Source organism: Suillus bovinus, assembly GCF_016758785.1.
Source record: "Suillus bovinus strain UH-Sbo-P2 chromosome Unknown EDB93scaffold_65, whole genome shotgun sequence".
Classification (NCBI taxonomy): Eukaryota; Fungi; Basidiomycota; class Agaricomycetes; order Boletales; family Suillaceae; genus Suillus; species Suillus bovinus.
In genome coordinates, this window is record NW_024542121.1 from 43,649 (window position 1) to 59,938 (window position 16,290).

The window sequence follows — 16,290 nt, forward strand, 5'->3', positions numbered from 1 at the left end:
AGTGCCCCGCGTTGTTGCACAGCCAGGTGGGACGGGAACTGTGGAGAGACTCTCGAAGAGGATGTCATCCGACATGCTCGAAAATTTCGTGCGTCTAGTGGTGAAATGAGAAGTGATTGCGTTAATGCTACACTCCTTGTTTCGCACATCTAATTTTTTACTCACAACACAAAGCGCGGATTTTTGCAGTACAGGCGCAGACAAAGCAGATAAATTTTCTGCATAGCAAGCATCCGGGTAAGAAAATCATCGAGGATCGTCTTTTAGCCTGGACATAATACACGAGGCAGCAGTTGGGAGGGAAGTACCTTGCCGAGCAGCAGCTCGATAAGTCTTAAAGCGCTTGAACACGCTACAATGCACGTACGTAGCAGACTCAAAATGTGCACGAGTGAAAGTCATCGAGACGTCATCCACGCGGATAGAGAGACCTACCCCATCAAAAACCACAGCAACGGAGTGACGAAAGGGACCACATACGAGACACAAACTGTCACAGTGGGAGACGAGTGATAGTTGCATACACAGATTCATTATATTGCGGGTAGTATAAAGCATCATAGAACAGAGAATATTTTTGTATATCATGAAGAACATTATGAGGTGGGCAGTCCTTAGCATCGAGAACACGAGGACATGTACTTGGGTGTTTCAAGAGAAACATGGACATGGTAAAATATAACTGAATACGAAGGTGGTCAATTCACTTATAACAAGCACACGGAGAGCAAAGAAAAGACGTACGCAAATTTCTTCCTGTAAAGACGAGTCAGACAATCAAACGACCTGAGTGAAACGAATCGCGCACGCATCGATATCCATCAGTCATCATCAACTATACAGTTTTAACCAAAACATTCCCATCCCACGTATTGTGTTCCCACGCATCAGCGTATAGGTGCCTGTACGTTTAGATTCGACAAAACCCTCTTCCCACTAACGTGGGAGTCGGGGAAGTCGACCCGAGAGTCAACTTGCAGGATTCGTGGAATCAAATGACTACCATATGGTCGCACGACACAGGTACAACTCCCATCTTTCGTAGTGTGCCAAATCCTTCCCAGCGCTGATCAACATGTTCAATGGCGACACTTTCAAAAATATTCGCGTGTATTGTTGGTTGCAACGTTATTTGATAACACATCTCTTGCTCACAACTTTGCAGGGCTCGCATTCGTGGCTTACTGGGGCATCATTCTATTCGGATATGACACGTACGTCCCTCTTTGTCGAAAGCTCACAACCGTCTGTCTGACTGTCATCTAGTGGTATAGCTGGAGGTGTTGTCTCCCAGCCTTACTTCGAGACCAGCTTCGGTTTAGTCAACGCAGATGGCTCAATCAACAAAAGCAAGGATACTACGGTTTCTTCCAATGTTGTTTCGGTGTTGCAGGCAGGAGCATTCTTTGGCGCTCTAGGCAGTGCACCTATATCAGGTTAGTGCAATCGTGACTACTCTATGGTAGACTAATTACATTCCCATCATCGGGTAGCTTGGTTGGGACGGAAATTAACATTGATTGGTTTCACCATAGTTTTCGTGATCGGTGCTGTAAGTGGATCTATTAAATCTACTCTCAGATAAGCCTCTTACTGACGAGGTTCTAGATAGTTACTACGGTTGCTGGTGGTAGCCGGGGTATTGCATACATTTACGGCGGTCGGGTTATCTCCGGCTTTGGCATTGGCGGTATCTCTGCTGTCGCGCCCACTTATGTCTCTGAATGCTCACCGAAGAATGTTCGTGGTCGCATCACCGGGTGTTTCCAGATCATGGTGGCCATCGGTGTCATGATTTCATATTTCATAAACCGTATAGTCCCCTCTCGTTCTTTTCGACCTGGATGGCTCTTACAATAATCAAACAGTCGGCGTCAGCCTTCATATGGCGAGCAGCCCCAATGTGTGGAGGGTTCCTTTTGGATTCCAGCTTGTTCCTGCAGGTATAATGTGCCTTGGTCTTTTCACTGTCAAGGTTAGTCATCCTCGAACTTGCACGTAGATATTTACAGATCATTTTAATGCAGGAATCTCCCCGTTGGCTTGCATCTAAAGGTTACGCTGCGGAAGGCATCGCTAATCTTGCTTACTTGCGGAGGGAGCCTTGCGATTCAGATGAAGTACGGCATGAATTTGCTGAAATTGAAGCTGCAATTCGTGAAGAGCAGGAGGCTCGTAAAGGCCTTGGATTGAAAGAAGCCTTCTTCGGGAAGGGCAATTTTGTTCGATTTGTCATTGCGTTTGTAATCTTCTTGTTGCAGCAATGGAGCGGACAAAACTCTGTTGGCTATTACGCACCTCAGATCTTTAGCTCCGTGAGTCTCCCAATATTGTAGTACCCTCTTCTCTTACTCACGTCAGATTTTAGATCGGGTACTCCGGGACCACTAATTCTCTCTTGGCTTCTGGAATCTACGGTATCGTGAAATTCATTGCAACTGCAATTTTCGTGTTCTTCTTCGTTGAGAGTCTCGGTCGTAAAGCATCGTTATTCATATCCGCTATGGGAATGGGAATCACGTTCTTTATCATCGGTGCTATTTTGAAGACACATCCTGTTGTCGCACCTTTGCCGGGCCAGTCTGCTCCACCACCGGCACCGTCTTCAAAAGCTATGGCTGCTATGCTTTACATTTACGTCTGCTTCTACTCCATGGGATGGGGTCCTCTTCCATGGGTTTATGTCTCTGATATCTTCCCCACACGGACTCGCCATTACGGATTAGCCTTTGGTTCTGGTTCGCAGTGGCTATGGAGTGCGTAATGAGTCGTGTAAAATGATGTAATGCCACTAACTCGGTCCTTTAGACTTCGTTGTGGCGAAGGTCACTCCAACTCTTGAAACTGATCTAGGATTCAAACTCTTCATGATGTTTGCCACGATCAATATCGGCGGGATGGCTGTCTTCTCCCTGTCAGTCAATTCATGTGCTGATTACTTGATCGATGCTTACACTATGTTCAACAGGCTCCTGCCTGAGACCAAGGGTCGTAGTCTAGAGGAGATGGATATCATTTTCGGCTCAGTCAGCGCTGAGTCACGCGAAGCGTTCATTGAACGTGCACTCGACCACAAAGAAGTAAAATTACAACCATCTATTGACGTATAACTTGCTTCACCATGTGGGCTTGTCTATTACCATTACTATTACCTGGGATGAATTGGAGATAAATAGCACATATACCACGACTGTGCTGCTCTTGCTTTCCGCGCTGACACCGTCTCTGTTACCCCCACGTTCAGTGGTAATTCACATGCTTGACAGTTGATGAACTCCAGTCAACATCTACATTGGTTCTATTGAACGCCGTATACTATTTTTGCATTCTCATTGGCGCGCTTCATGATATCTGCACCACTCCAGGGATGTCCAGCTTTTCCTGCGGTATATTCTGCAACCCACGGGATCATGGCAGTGTGACACAAGGGCAACCTGCTGCCCTTGATTTCCGGTATAGAATTGTAGAGGTTGGAAGGGACCATGAAGGGCGCATCTGTTTCCAGTAGTATACGCGGTCCACCATCGCTCATGGCCATCTGACTGACGATGTTCGACGTATTCAAATTCGTCGAATATGTAATAACCCCTTATATGTATGATTCAGTCAAGAGATTTATCGAACTCGATAATGATCAGCCTACCAGTGATCCCGATGAATAAATTACAGAAATGCTGGAGAAGTCGCTGTGCGAATTCTGGCGAGTCCGTGAAACAATGTATATGTATCTGTGAAAGAGAAGATTCATTAAATCATTAGCTCCGGGAATCAGTAATAAGAGTGATCGCTGGCAGTACCTTGTGATCGGCAGGGACGTGCTCCTTGAGAATCCTCTCCGTGTCTGCCTCTGCTTCGCGTGTGTGGATCGTGAGCGGCTTGCCCAGCCTGACAGCGTGATTCAACTGCCGAATGAAGACTTCTTGCTGGATTGCCCGTGGGGAGTTGTCGTAGTGGTAATCGAGACCCATCTCCCCCCAGCCTACACATCGTGGGTGGGTCATCGCTTCAAGGCTGAAATTCTCGAATCAAATCACCGGAATTATAATAAACATAGAAACACACATGGAAGCCTCAACTGCATCGTTGTATGACTTTGCATCGTGCCTGGGAGGATTATCAGTTCACTCCCGCGCGAGACGTCCGAACCGGTACACACGGATGAACGCCTGGCAAAATTATTTCTTAGTGAAGGGATCGAGGACAGCGCACGATCATAACTCACCCATCACAAACCAATAATCGATACCTCCCCACTTCTGTTGCCGATCCTCTGCGGTCAGTGCTGAGTCCGCAAGCTCCCTCCACGCCATTAACACAGGTGCCTCGCACCACACGTCTACGATTGCCCTTACGTTACGATTGCGGTACATTTCGCGCACGAAGTCATGGATAGTGTAGAGCATCCCGTTCTTGTACTTGCTCCGGTAAGTCGAGAACGTCGACACGAGGTGCGTGTGCGTGTCGATGATGGGCTGGTCAGCAAGGGAGGCATCTGCAAGCGGAGGAAGGCGCAGGTAGGTCTCAGCAGGGATGATGTTGGACTTTTTCTTGTTGTTCTTGCCCATAGTGCGATAGGCTGTTGTGGTGAAATGAACGTGAGGGTGCAACTTGAATAGAACTGATGCTCTCAACAGCTGACTCGTGCGAATGACATGGTTGCGAGTATTAAGCATAAGGTTAAGTAAGAGTCAAAAGTCGTGACCGCATAATTATGTAGTCTCGACACCAAAATAAACAAACACTGTACTTGAACGATTTCATCATGAATCATGATACATGTACAGACTACAAAACGAGATATATTAATGTACAGCTCCACACTCAGACCATAAAGTGCCATGCGCAAAATGACTCAAATCCAGCTGCAATGTGCGGCTCGGAATAACCAGCGTATCACCCGGAATGTACACAGACCGATGAAAATCGACAGGAATGCGGAGGAGAAGATGTCCCTCGGGACTTTTAACCCACCCTTCCTCGTTGGGGGTGAGAGAGGCCGGGGTGGGAGAATATTGAAGAAAGGAAAGGGCGGAACAAAGGGCGTGAGTTGGGTTGGAAGAGAAACATATTGCAGGTCTTCCAGATATGAGTTGGTGCTCATTTACAAAATCTAGATCCCATACTCGGATTGTCGTATCATATGAACCAGACACAATACGTTTTCCATCTGGCGAGAATGCGACGGAGTATACGGGCTGTGTATGACCTTGGAGTGGGGCACCCAATGCATTGCCAGTGTCCGCATCCCATACTCGGACCGTCTTGTCTGATGAACCAGATGCAATGAGTTTTCCGTCAGCGGAGATTGCGACTGACCAGACGCGGTGAGTGTGCCCCTGGAGAGGGGTACCTACTGCCTCACCGGTCACTGCGTCCAGCACCTGGATTGTCTTGTCGCTTGAACCAAACACTATGCGTTTTCCGTCTGGTGAGATCGTTAAAAATAGGATGGCATCAGTGTGTTCTCGGAGAGGGGGGCCCAATGCTTCGCCGGTTTCTAGATCCCACACCCGGATGGTCGCGTCATCTGAGCCGGACACGATACGCCGTCCATTCGGCGAAATTGCGACAGACCGAACAACGCCAGTATGTCCTTCAAGAGGTGCAACCAATGGCTCGCCAGTCTGCGCATCCCACACCAGGATCGTCTTTTCGCCCGAAGACACGATACGTTGTCCATCCGGCGAAATTGCGATAGACAAGACATAGGTGGTGTGTCCTCGGAGAGGGGAGCCCAACGCCTTCCCAGTTTCCAAATCCCACACTCGGATTGTGTGGTCGTTTGAACCAGACACAATGCGTTTTCCATTTGATGAAATTGCGATACATCGAACGGCCTCACTGTGCCCTCGGAGAGGGTCACCCAATGCCTCGCCGGTTTCCATATCCCACACCTGGATTGTACCGTCGTATGAACCACACACGATACGTTTTTGATCTGATGAGATTGCAATCGACATAACCCCGGCGTGCCCATGGTGTCTGTTTTCTTGTGGAGACCACCATGTGACATGACCAGCAACAACCCGAGGAGTACGAGGAAACTTTGCGGCAAATTTCCCAAATATCGTTGACTGCGTTGGAGCAAATGGCAGAGCGGACAAGTATAAATGCGGAGTGCTGTGTACAATGGTGGTCCCGAAAGTTTGAATGAAACGCTGGGCATCTCTGACATCCTCGCTAGTATGCATATACTCAGCGTTATCCTGTAAAAATTACCACACGTAAGACTCCGTGCGTCCCAAAGAATGAGCTACAATCACGTACCGTAAACCAATCCGCAACAGACGAGAGAAAACGTGCTGTACTATTTAAGGCCTTGACTAGAGTCAGTGCTTCCAGCCAGAACAGGAAGCACTCTCCATCGAAAAAGGCTTTGATTTCCTTAGCGAGCGATGGCTCGAAGGACGTAGCTTTCACATGTGTCCCCCAGAATCGACATGAGTACGACAACTCCACTGGAATGAAGTTCTTCACTCGTGTCTCTAAATCAGGGATAGCATAATTTGGGAGGTAAGAGCTTTCCAAAGAGCAGATGTTGAAACGAAGCCCGCGCGCCATGACCCGCAGCGAGGCAAAGGCAAGGTCCTTCTGTACCAATGACACATCGATAGAGAACTTGCCACTTCGTTTCTTCTCTGTGAGAAAGTCGTAGAAGGAAGAGTGAAGGGGACGTGTGGGAATGTCGGGATCCGCAGTGCCGATAACAAGTGAGCCCAGTGGCCCCATGACCGCCTCGACTTTGTAACGGTCATCCTCCTTTGGAAAATGTAGTCGCATGGCGTTTAAGGCAACCATGGGGAGCGGTTCTAATGACGCAATAATTTGCCCCATCACAGAACGAAACATAGGAATCACTTCTTCATCTTCCTCATCCTCTGGCATAATTTCTCCCAATATACGTTGGTACATATTATCCAATAGATGTACTCCTTTTCCAAATGTCGTAGAGACCACAGAGCGCAGACGGCGTATAGGGTCCCCCACTCCGTTCGTATTTTTTATGTGCGCAGAGGCAAGACGAGCCCATTCGAACAGCCCATCGGATTTCTGCGCAAGCATGTTGAAGTCTGTGTCCTTCAAATCGGCGCTCACGCCGGCCAGCTTATTGGTAAGGTAAAGTTGGATGTCATGTTCTGCAGAGGCAGAAGAAATATTATCCATGGAGACATGACGAACATGTGACAAGTCATGCAGGGTATCGTGGATGTCTCGGAGTGGACGGGAAGTAACGAGGATACGAAAATAAGGCGGGAATTTTGTTGGCTGAGAGGACGAAGTATCCAGCATACCAGAAAGCAGACGGAGAATTTGTTCCCGGGATTTGGCTGTGCCACTCTCGTCCAATGCATCAATGACTATTAAAATAGGTTGAGTGATGGTGGGTGATGCCTTGCCTATTGGTTCGACGATGAAGTTCTGCCATTGTCTTGTGATGTCTTGGCTGTGCCCGAGTTCGTTATCATTATGAATCACATGTGCTATCTCTCGCCGCAGGATAAGATTTCCGTCAGCTAAGTCGCGCGCAATCGTGGTGACTATCTTTTCATGGCGACGATTTGCTGTGCGGTCGAAGCAGAAGCAAGCGCCTAGACGCCCAGACTCATGAAACCAGTTGGCGATTGTATGGGCAATGGCTGATTTGCCTCTCCCTGCCGTGCCAGATAACCAGAAAACGGGGGGCACATTCTCCTCAGCGTTGTTGATCCAAGACTTGATCTCGGTCAAAATGCCTTCCCGAGTGCCTGCGATGCAAAGCTTAGATGTATTCAGTCCAGCACCGGTCGCATACTCCAGGCTGTTCAAGTCCATATCATCGGCTAGGTTACGGGTCGGCGAACGTTAGAACATGCGGATGAGTTTGAGGCAAATGCTTACCTGCACGGTGGAGGAAGATGGTGGTGTCACGAGCCACTTTATCTCGGAATTGTTGCATGAGATCATCGAACACTTGATTATAGCTCTGAATTGAGGCATTCGTTTCACTGATGACGTTCTTGTAAACTCTTTTCCCTATTCAAAGACAGTGAATCCTCGGTGACAATACAGTGGAACCTACTCACAGAAATTCTTGGTCTCAGAGTAATGGACAACGAAATCAGCGCATTCTTGCGTCTGTTGTGCGATCTTTAGATATATTGGTAGCATGGACGAAATATTCTTCAATTCCTCCTCTTCGGTCATTAAGGCATAAACTTCCGAGATCTTCTCGAGAAGACGATAAACAGCAGCATCACGGTCTGCCTGATCGATGATGATCTGTCACGAAGACAATCGTCATAACCTGCCAAGTTGAATAAATGGACATAAGCGCACCTGAGACGCGCCAGTCAAAATAGTCATTGTTCCCTTCAGATAGGGATGAATCTACATGAAGGTCAGCTCACATACTCAACAGAGATGAGTGTTCTGTACATCTCCAATACGATCAGCAACAGAGTTGAAGGTCTTCAGTGGCCCAAGAATCGCAGTCCACATGTCGACCTCATTGAGAACCGTCTGAACTTTGCCGGTTGCTGAGACGGCATTTTTGGCGTTGCCCGATACAAGGCGGATGTCTGTGATACCTCTAGTGGCATCTCTAATCCTTTCATTCACAACTTCCGGGTTCAGTGGTTCTGGCTGGATGATAGACTTTAGGATGCGTGTGTCGAGAGCTAGAACTACGCCTACCTGGGGAATCTGCACAGGAACGGGATCCCGTCGGCTTTGTATGCCATCCACGGGCGAAGGGCTCAACGAGCGCCCATTGTTCTGGGCGCAACGACACTGGTTGATTACCTTGTCCCAGAATTTGCGACAAAAACCAGAGTGTCGTCTGGGAGATCCAGTTTGGGAAGGTGGGAAAGAGGACAGCTGCGACGATATCATTACAACATCAACACAAGGGCGACAATATTCCATACATCTTGTTTGGTTGCTCTCTTGCCCCTCCCCCGTGGTAGACGAGGGTCTGATGGAGTAGCATCTTCATTCATTACTTTGAGCAGAAGGCTGGGTCCGAGTCTGAAGAGAGGAGTTGAAGGATGGCAGGAAAATGGCTGCCTAGCGGGTTTTATAACGGACGCGCGCTTGTTCAAGACGTCCATTATGTCAGAAGGAAGGAACTTAAAGACCACTGGATCTGATCAAGGTGAATTGTGGCTACGGAAGTCCACGAGGACGCTTGCATTTTCCAGGTGATCATCTGAATATGTGCCATTCGAATGCCCTAGAGCTCTCTCCTCGGGGGACTTGCCTGCCGTCAGTGACTCGGATGGGTGGCTGTAGGCACTGCAACTTAGTGCCCACTGCCCACTGCATGCAGGCTACCAGCCACACAGGCACGCCAGCTTCTAGTGTAGGGGAACATTTGATGCGATCGAGTTCTGATCTAGAAAAGTAAGCACGACGTTCCACATAATGCAATGTACACGCTTGAAGCTTGACCGCCTATAGCGGTTCTTTTATGAACGTGTGCCCACTGTCAAACCATGAGAATGTTCCATTTCCAAGAGCGCCGGAGAAGCGTGAACGTGAGTGCAGACTGTGCAGTAGCCTCACAAGTCATAATGGAAGTCCATCATGATGCCCACTGCACATTGAGAATCAGCCTCTCCAATCTGCCACATGAAATTTGGAAATCACTAGTGTGTTGTGGTCATTGAAAGAAAGATAACAGATGTGGTGTATTCACAAGTCCCAGGGCTGTTGCGGGTTGCAAGGGGGTTAGGTAAATGGGTGCAAGTTGCCGCAAATGGGTGTTTTTCCGACAAAGTTTCATGTTGGTACTTGCAGCAAGTATACTTGTTAAGTCCAACAAATAAGCATTATTCTCTTCTTCAACTACAGCAACGGCGACGAACACGTAAACTACTTCGAGCGCAGTGGCTGCTCGTCACCACGCGACGAATCCTGTATGAACACAAAAAATCAGAATCAGACAATAGGTGAGTACGCCGCTAAGTAGCCACATGATCGTGCATGTTCATGTTCATATATCCCTTAATTCTTCTTGCATTTCCACTCGATGAATTTAGAGTCCTCAGAGAACTGGGATGATGATTTCGAATTCCAGCAGAGTAACGAATCGAACCTCGACAAACATCAGGCGGCTCAAGAGCCCAGGTTGTCTGTCGCGAGTTCTGCCTTTACTGAAGATTGGGACACCGAAGGAAACCAGCAGAACATCAAGCATTCGTCACCCATGGTACTAGGGCACAACAAGAACCATCCTGCGTTCGCACTTGAAGAATGGGCGGAACCAGGACCATCAACTCCCACAAAGCGCTCTACAACCCAAGCAGAGAACTGGGATGATGACTTCGAGGATAGGACTGAATTTCCTGCTAAACGGCACCCCCACGCCTACTCTCTAAAAATCCGCCATTCATATCATACTCCTCCTCGCCTCAAATCCGCGTCTGACCCCGAGAATTGGGATGACGATTTTGAAACAGACAAGGCCGACACCCCAATGACAAAACGTACGCGTCAAGAGGCATATCCAGATTCATCAGATGACGAGGCTGAGTTTGGATTCACTGACAAGGAAGAGGACAGAACTATTACAGCTTGCAGCCGACCGCAGCTCAAGTTGAGACAGTCCCCGCCGCCGCCTGTGCCTGCATTCCCCCTGTCACTCCTCTCACCTGTAGAACCATTTCCACGCTCTCCGACGGTGTCTGTGTTCTCAATACCGACTACAAGCGGACGTAACTCAGTAGGGTATACGTCCACGTCACATTTGGCACTGAGACCAAGCGCATCAGGTGGCTCACTTGCTATGCTGCCACCCAGTCCACCGATACACCGTGAGCGACGTAGACTACGGAAAAAGTCACGTCCTCCACACATAGAGAATAATGTGTTTGAGTTAATTGAAGAACAGCGCGACTCACCTCCACCACTTCCACCGTCCACTCCCGAGCGACCATCTACTTCGCCCCTCCCCCAATCCGACACAGGCTCAACGGGCCCACAGAAGACACCTCTCCTTTCGCGCATCGGATCAGTCAAGTGGGGTGTGCGCAAGAAGCGAGCCAGTGCGGGGCCAGCAGAGGTAATGATGCATGAGCTCGGTCACGAAGACCAAGAACACACGCCACGCCCAACTAGCTCGCTCACATCTGACCTTAGTAGCATGCGACCGAGCTGGTTTTTTCGCTCTGGCGGCGCCCCTGGGTTTGGGTCCCCGCCGCCGCCGCCCGCCGAACTTAAGCACGAGAAGAGCATGAATAGCATGCATTCGGCTATGCTGTCAACGCCCACCAAACTTTCAAAGCGCAAGTCGAGCAAGATGTTTGATCCAAGTAGCAGCAGTGAGGTCGTGGGGACACCTGGGAAGCCATCGCTTCTCTCTGTGGCCAGGAGACCCACGTCCATGCAAGTCCCACAGGGGAAGATCATTTCGACCTCTTCAGGGACGCGGCACACTTCATATGGCTCATCAGTGGGTCGTATGGCATCGCAGACGTTTGGTCATCCCAGTGAGAGTGCTGAAGATTTACAACATCGGGAGGGTAGTCGGGGCTTCATGGGCAGCATACGGAAAATTAGCCTCATCAGTGGTACAAAGCACAAACGGCAGAAGAGTACTGCCGAAGTTACACCCCTCCCACCAGTTCCTATGAGCCCAACACCTTTACTCCCCGACGAGTTTCAGCATCCAGATCAATTACTTCCTCCAATAGAGCTACAGCCACCATCCCCACCCAAGACGCTCAATGGGGTGACCGCGTCACATTCTGCGCCGAATAATATCAGCCAGGGTGTCGAATCATTATTTGTGCCCTCGAGCAGCGCTCCTGCATCACTATCTCCTAAGGCTAGTCCTGTTTCTGCAAGTCGCGCCTCTCCTGGCAAAGCATCATCCCCTCAATCTGCATCATTAGGACGGGCTACGCAAGTTCCCCTTTCACCATCATCTAGTACCTCTGTCCCCCGTAGAAACTCACTGGGCGACCTCAAGATTCCAGCGAGAATTAGTCAAGCTCAAATCAGCCTTAAACGCGACCTTGGAATGGTGAGGGAATTTGCAGCAAGTGTCGATAGTATGTCCCATTGCAATTTCCATACATGCCTTGACTGAATATTTCCTCAGAGCTTAAAGAGCTGCAAGCAATTCACCATCACCTAGTCGCCGAGGTGCACACTGCCCTAGAGAGTTCTCATCTATCCCGAGCGGCTTCACCCCTCATGACTCACCCCACCCGTCCCCGTTCCAGACTGCGCTCTAACACCGAACCCAAGTCTAGCTTTTCAGAGCACAAACATTTAGCAGCAGCACTGAATGCCATCACGACCAAGTACAAGATACCCTGGGAATGTGCCGAACTACTGATTGAGCTCGGCGGAGGCACGCCTTCCCCTGCTTCTCCTCCGCCTTCCACTGTATCTGCGCCAGCTGCGCAGGCTGAAATCGACCTCCGGAAGAGCCGCGAGCGAGCGGTAACTCTGTCAGGCGAGGAATCGAAGTTGCCCCCGGGATTTGTTTCGTCGGCTGCAACGGCGCAATCCAATCTGTCATGGCGATCATCATCAGGGCGTCACGATCTCACCCAGCGACAGCTTGTTCTCTTGCGCGACATCCTCAATAGTACAGATGGTGCGCTTCCTGATGATGCATTGGTCTCAGAAGAAACGCATGTCAATCGACAATGGCGATGGGGAGATGCGATGAGCAGCACAGTTACGCTTCCCTCTGAAGAATCAGTGCAAACTTCACAGAATGGAAAGAAAAGGCGACATAGCCGAATAGGCATGAGTGGGCTAAGAGACATGCTACGATCGCTAAAGCGGAGCTATTCAAGCCAGCCGTCACCGCTGCCTGCGTCTACCACGTCTCTAAGCACCCAATCATCTATGGGCTCTCAGAGCCAACATCATTATCCACATGCCCATCTTCCTCGATCACACCCCCAGCGAACCTCCAAAACGAGTGCTAGACCAGAATCGCGTCACACTGGGGATGCACTGAGTTCGCCGTACAATGGACAGTCTTTAAAATATAAGTCATCGCCACGCCGACCCTCACTCGCGTCTGTCTTCCGCCTGGGGCAGAAGAACAAGAATGCGTCGTCTGGTGCAGAGTCTTCGCTAGATAGCGCCCACGGTTCGCGCTGTGCAAGCCGAGGCAGTGCTACTACAGAGGAAGAGGATTGGGATCGGATTGACTCTGTCACTGATCTTGACGGAGCGGCGAGAGCACTGGGGATCGATGGGTCTGCCACGATCAAGGGAAAGAAGGGACGTTCACCTTACCTAAATCACCCTCATGAGATGCGTCCAATGTCGCCCAAGAGGGAGTGTTCCTCTCAGACGTCGCTGAAATGTGAACCATCCCCTCGCTCCATAAGACCAATGCGATCGACCAGACTGTCAAACGTGGAAGAGGTGGTTGATGATCGTCAAGCACGCTTGAAATTGAACGCTCAACACCGCACCTCCCGGCCGCGAACGAGCCCTTCACGACCGCCGTCTCGGAACTACAAGCTTGCAATATCGGGGTCCGTACGCTCTGCGCCTTCACAGCCGCCGGATGGTGACTCTTCGTTGTTCTCCGAATTTAAATTGTCGATGACACCGGAAAATATTAAGCCTCTGCTCGACAATGCTAAGGAGGTGCATCTGCGCTTAAACGAATGTATCAGGGAAGTACGCGCGCTGCTGGACGCTTCTACGAACTCGCCATCATCGTAGTTCATTCATCGCACTTCAATTGGGACTTCATCATCATCGCAACGCACCGCATGCATGGTTATGTCTGTACATATTATATCTTGTGTGTTGTTCTTTTCTTTTCTTTGATTGTTTTTTGTGCTTGAAACTTGATAATCGCCATCACGTTGATATTTATGACAACACGTACCCTCACAGCATCCACGAATTCACGAATATACTTACATTATACATGTGCAATACGACACAAATCGAACCTGATAACCCATGTCATTCAGCAAGGAACGACAGGACTATAGACTTCATACTGTTTGTCTAGTCATAGATAATGTATGGTCATTCATCTAAGTTGCGAAGATACTGTATGGCCCCCACAACATATATATAAGAGAAATAGCACTATTTGGATCCAGTTACAGTCCAAGAGCCTCCGAAACAGTCAACCAGTGGTGCCCCTCCCACAGTGAATTATCCCTGCTAGCCGATTCCGCGTCGTCCGATTCTGTCGCAGGGTTCCACCCGCAACTTCCTCCCCCGGCCCCAGCATGCTTCTGGAAGAATGTACGGAAGGGCGCGTTCACCACGCCTTCAGGGAGGGCTTCGCAGTGTACCACAGGTGCACGGCCCTTATATAAGGCCCCGATTTCCGAGAGCGTTGCCCGTTGGCCCTCGATTTGAATTTCAACATCAAGCAGACGAGATGGAGGTTGAGTAGTAAGGATATGAGCCACGTATCCTGCAACATCAGATACTGCAGTAAAGGACCCTGGTGTTTCTCCTTTGTTCACGATATAGAACTTGCCGGTATCAGCCAACGCAGTGAGCCAGGGGACGAATTCGTAAAACAACCCGTTCTGTAGTCGTTTCATTGCATTCAACGCTTATTAGAATGATATCCTATGAATGACTACTCACGAAGACGCGAAGAGTTGGCAGTCCGATTGATTTTGCATAAACTGTGAAACGGAGGATGAGTCGACGCCACGATACGCTATCATGATCACTCGCCCGCGAAGTCAGTCTTTTGAAAAGCCAAGCCGCCTTTAGCTAATTGCGGTTTGATACCGAACTCGCTGGGCACGAAGAGCTTCACACCTGCCTCCTTAGCAGCGTCGGCCAGAACATTCTGGCCAACTACACCGCCGAAAACAAGTGTAACAGTCGAGATGAGGACATCTACTTTGTGCTCGCGAAGAACTGTGGAGATTTCGGATGCAGATGTATAGTCTGCGCGAACAACCTTGAGGTTAGGATCATCGGCAGGAAGCGCAGCGACATTCGTGGAGGCTGGTCGTGCGATGACCAGAATTGGGGTGTCAATGGCAAGGAAAGCCTAGTAGCTAGTTAAGGATGACAACTGCAAGAATATAATTACGAACGTCACCTTCACGATATGAATTCCAGTGTTAGGGCCTGCGCCGATGATAGCAAATGACTTGAAGGGTTGTTCAGACATATTGTATTGGCAAGAGGGTTGGTTTGTGTAGTTTTAGACTGCCTTTGTTGATGACATACCCAACTTTTATACTCTACCTCCTGTACTGTCGCATAGATGATGGTAATTATCATCAATGCCGCCATCTTGATGTATAGTGAAGGCGGTACTCTGATATTTGAAGGATGCCTGGGAGACCAGGAGAGAGCCCTAAGAGGATGGCACGGGTATACCGCGCCTGGCAGTTCATGATGCGGTATGTTCCATGTTCCTAACATTAGAAAACACGAGACAAAAACCCATCAGCAAAGCTTGACGAGGCATTTCATGATTCAGACGACCGCATTACTCTAGCAGATCAAAATCATCAAATCGCACTTCATGTGCAAAATTTTGATCAACTTCACTCGATAGTATTGTAGGGGACTCACTTACTATCCTGGCAGTACTTGCAAGCTATCATGATAGCTAATTTTAACTTGTCAGTTCTGGAGTAAGAAACTTATGTAAATCAGCAACGCATACATTTCGAAATTTCAACCCCGGGTCACACCTGGGCCTGATGGATGCAGTACTCTGTGCCAGTGAGCCTGATGTATGCGCCTCCATCAGCTTCCCTTACTCCCGGTGCGTAGAAACCAAGTTTAACATCTGTCATTTCCAGGGTCTGGTCGAGGTGTGATATCAAAGGCGAGGCTCCGTTACAGTGAACCATCGACTCACTGTCAATACAATTCGAAGGCAGTGACAAGTGGATTTACGGTGACAGGATCGTGTAATTTGTATTGCTATTCGTCACCGCCCGTGTCCCAGTTCTGCTCCAGTGACAGTAGATTGATGGTAGTTCAAAACTCACCAAATACATACAAACACATCGCCACAAGGACCGGGGTGATCCGACTCCGATACTCCAGTCTCTGTAACCTCGAAATAATCGCTACCACTAGTACATAGGTCACACCAATCACATACTCAGTCTGGCGCCAGGCGCACACCACCACATTTTGAATTCGACCGCATCTACTATATTGCTCGATGTACCCGGTCCTCCAGGCTTATTTCGAATGGCGAATCTCTCCTCCGTCTCGTTTGAAACATCCAGGAGTTATTTAACTTTAACATCTTGAGTTCAATAGATGCAGACTACTTCAGCCTCAATTGCCACTCGTACTCCGAGCATTCTCAAGGGCCCTGAA

General features: G+C 49.1%; 5 protein-coding genes across 5 annotated transcripts; 2 read left to right on the top strand and 3 right to left on the bottom strand.

The window, feature by feature from the left end:
- Positions 1-1,075: 1,075 nt before the first annotated feature.
- EDB93DRAFT_1091626 (general substrate transporter) lies at positions 1,076-3,110 on the top strand (the record flags this gene model as incomplete). Its single annotated transcript, XM_041446374.1, has 10 exons — positions 1,076-1,115; positions 1,166-1,214; positions 1,267-1,436; positions 1,494-1,552; positions 1,609-1,813; positions 1,869-1,975; positions 2,028-2,315; positions 2,369-2,756; positions 2,809-2,914; positions 2,969-3,110. The coding sequence occupies 10 exons, from the start codon at positions 1,076-1,078 to the stop codon at positions 3,108-3,110; spliced, it is 1,554 nt and encodes a 517-aa protein (XP_041304098.1).
- A 188-nt stretch (positions 3,111-3,298) lies between these two features.
- On the bottom strand, positions 3,299-4,565 carry EDB93DRAFT_1242323 (uncharacterized protein; the record flags this gene model as incomplete). Its single annotated transcript, XM_041451998.1, has 6 exons — positions 3,299-3,588; positions 3,644-3,728; positions 3,798-4,011; positions 4,063-4,104; positions 4,139-4,166; positions 4,223-4,565. 6 exons carry the CDS (start codon positions 4,563-4,565, stop codon positions 3,299-3,301), a joined length of 1,002 nt encoding a protein of 333 aa, XP_041304099.1.
- Positions 4,566-8,055: 3,490 nt separating this feature from the next.
- On the bottom strand, positions 8,056-8,978 carry EDB93DRAFT_1106780 (uncharacterized protein; the record flags this gene model as incomplete). The annotated part of the gene is made up of 4 exons (XM_041447658.1): positions 8,056-8,259; positions 8,317-8,367; positions 8,416-8,856; positions 8,907-8,978. 4 exons carry the CDS (start codon positions 8,976-8,978, stop codon positions 8,056-8,058), a joined length of 768 nt encoding a protein of 255 aa, XP_041304100.1.
- A 774-nt stretch (positions 8,979-9,752) lies between these two features.
- On the top strand, positions 9,753-13,876 carry EDB93DRAFT_774828 (uncharacterized protein). Its single transcript, XM_041457422.1, has 3 exons — positions 9,753-9,929; positions 10,020-12,032; positions 12,083-13,876. The coding sequence occupies exons 1-3, from the start codon at positions 9,899-9,901 to the stop codon at positions 13,678-13,680; spliced, it is 3,642 nt and encodes a 1,213-aa protein (XP_041304101.1). The 5' UTR covers positions 9,753-9,898; the 3' UTR covers positions 13,681-13,876.
- On the bottom strand, positions 13,877-15,606 carry EDB93DRAFT_774870 (uncharacterized protein). The gene is made up of 5 exons (XM_041457423.1): positions 15,530-15,606; positions 15,044-15,471; positions 14,668-14,992; positions 14,575-14,615; positions 13,877-14,513 (listed from the first exon to the last, which is right to left on the bottom strand). The coding sequence occupies exons 2-5, from the start codon at positions 15,113-15,115 to the stop codon at positions 14,073-14,075; spliced, it is 879 nt and encodes a 292-aa protein (XP_041304102.1). The 5' UTR covers positions 15,116-15,471; positions 15,530-15,606; the 3' UTR covers positions 13,877-14,072.
- Positions 15,607-16,290: the final 684 nt, after the last annotated feature.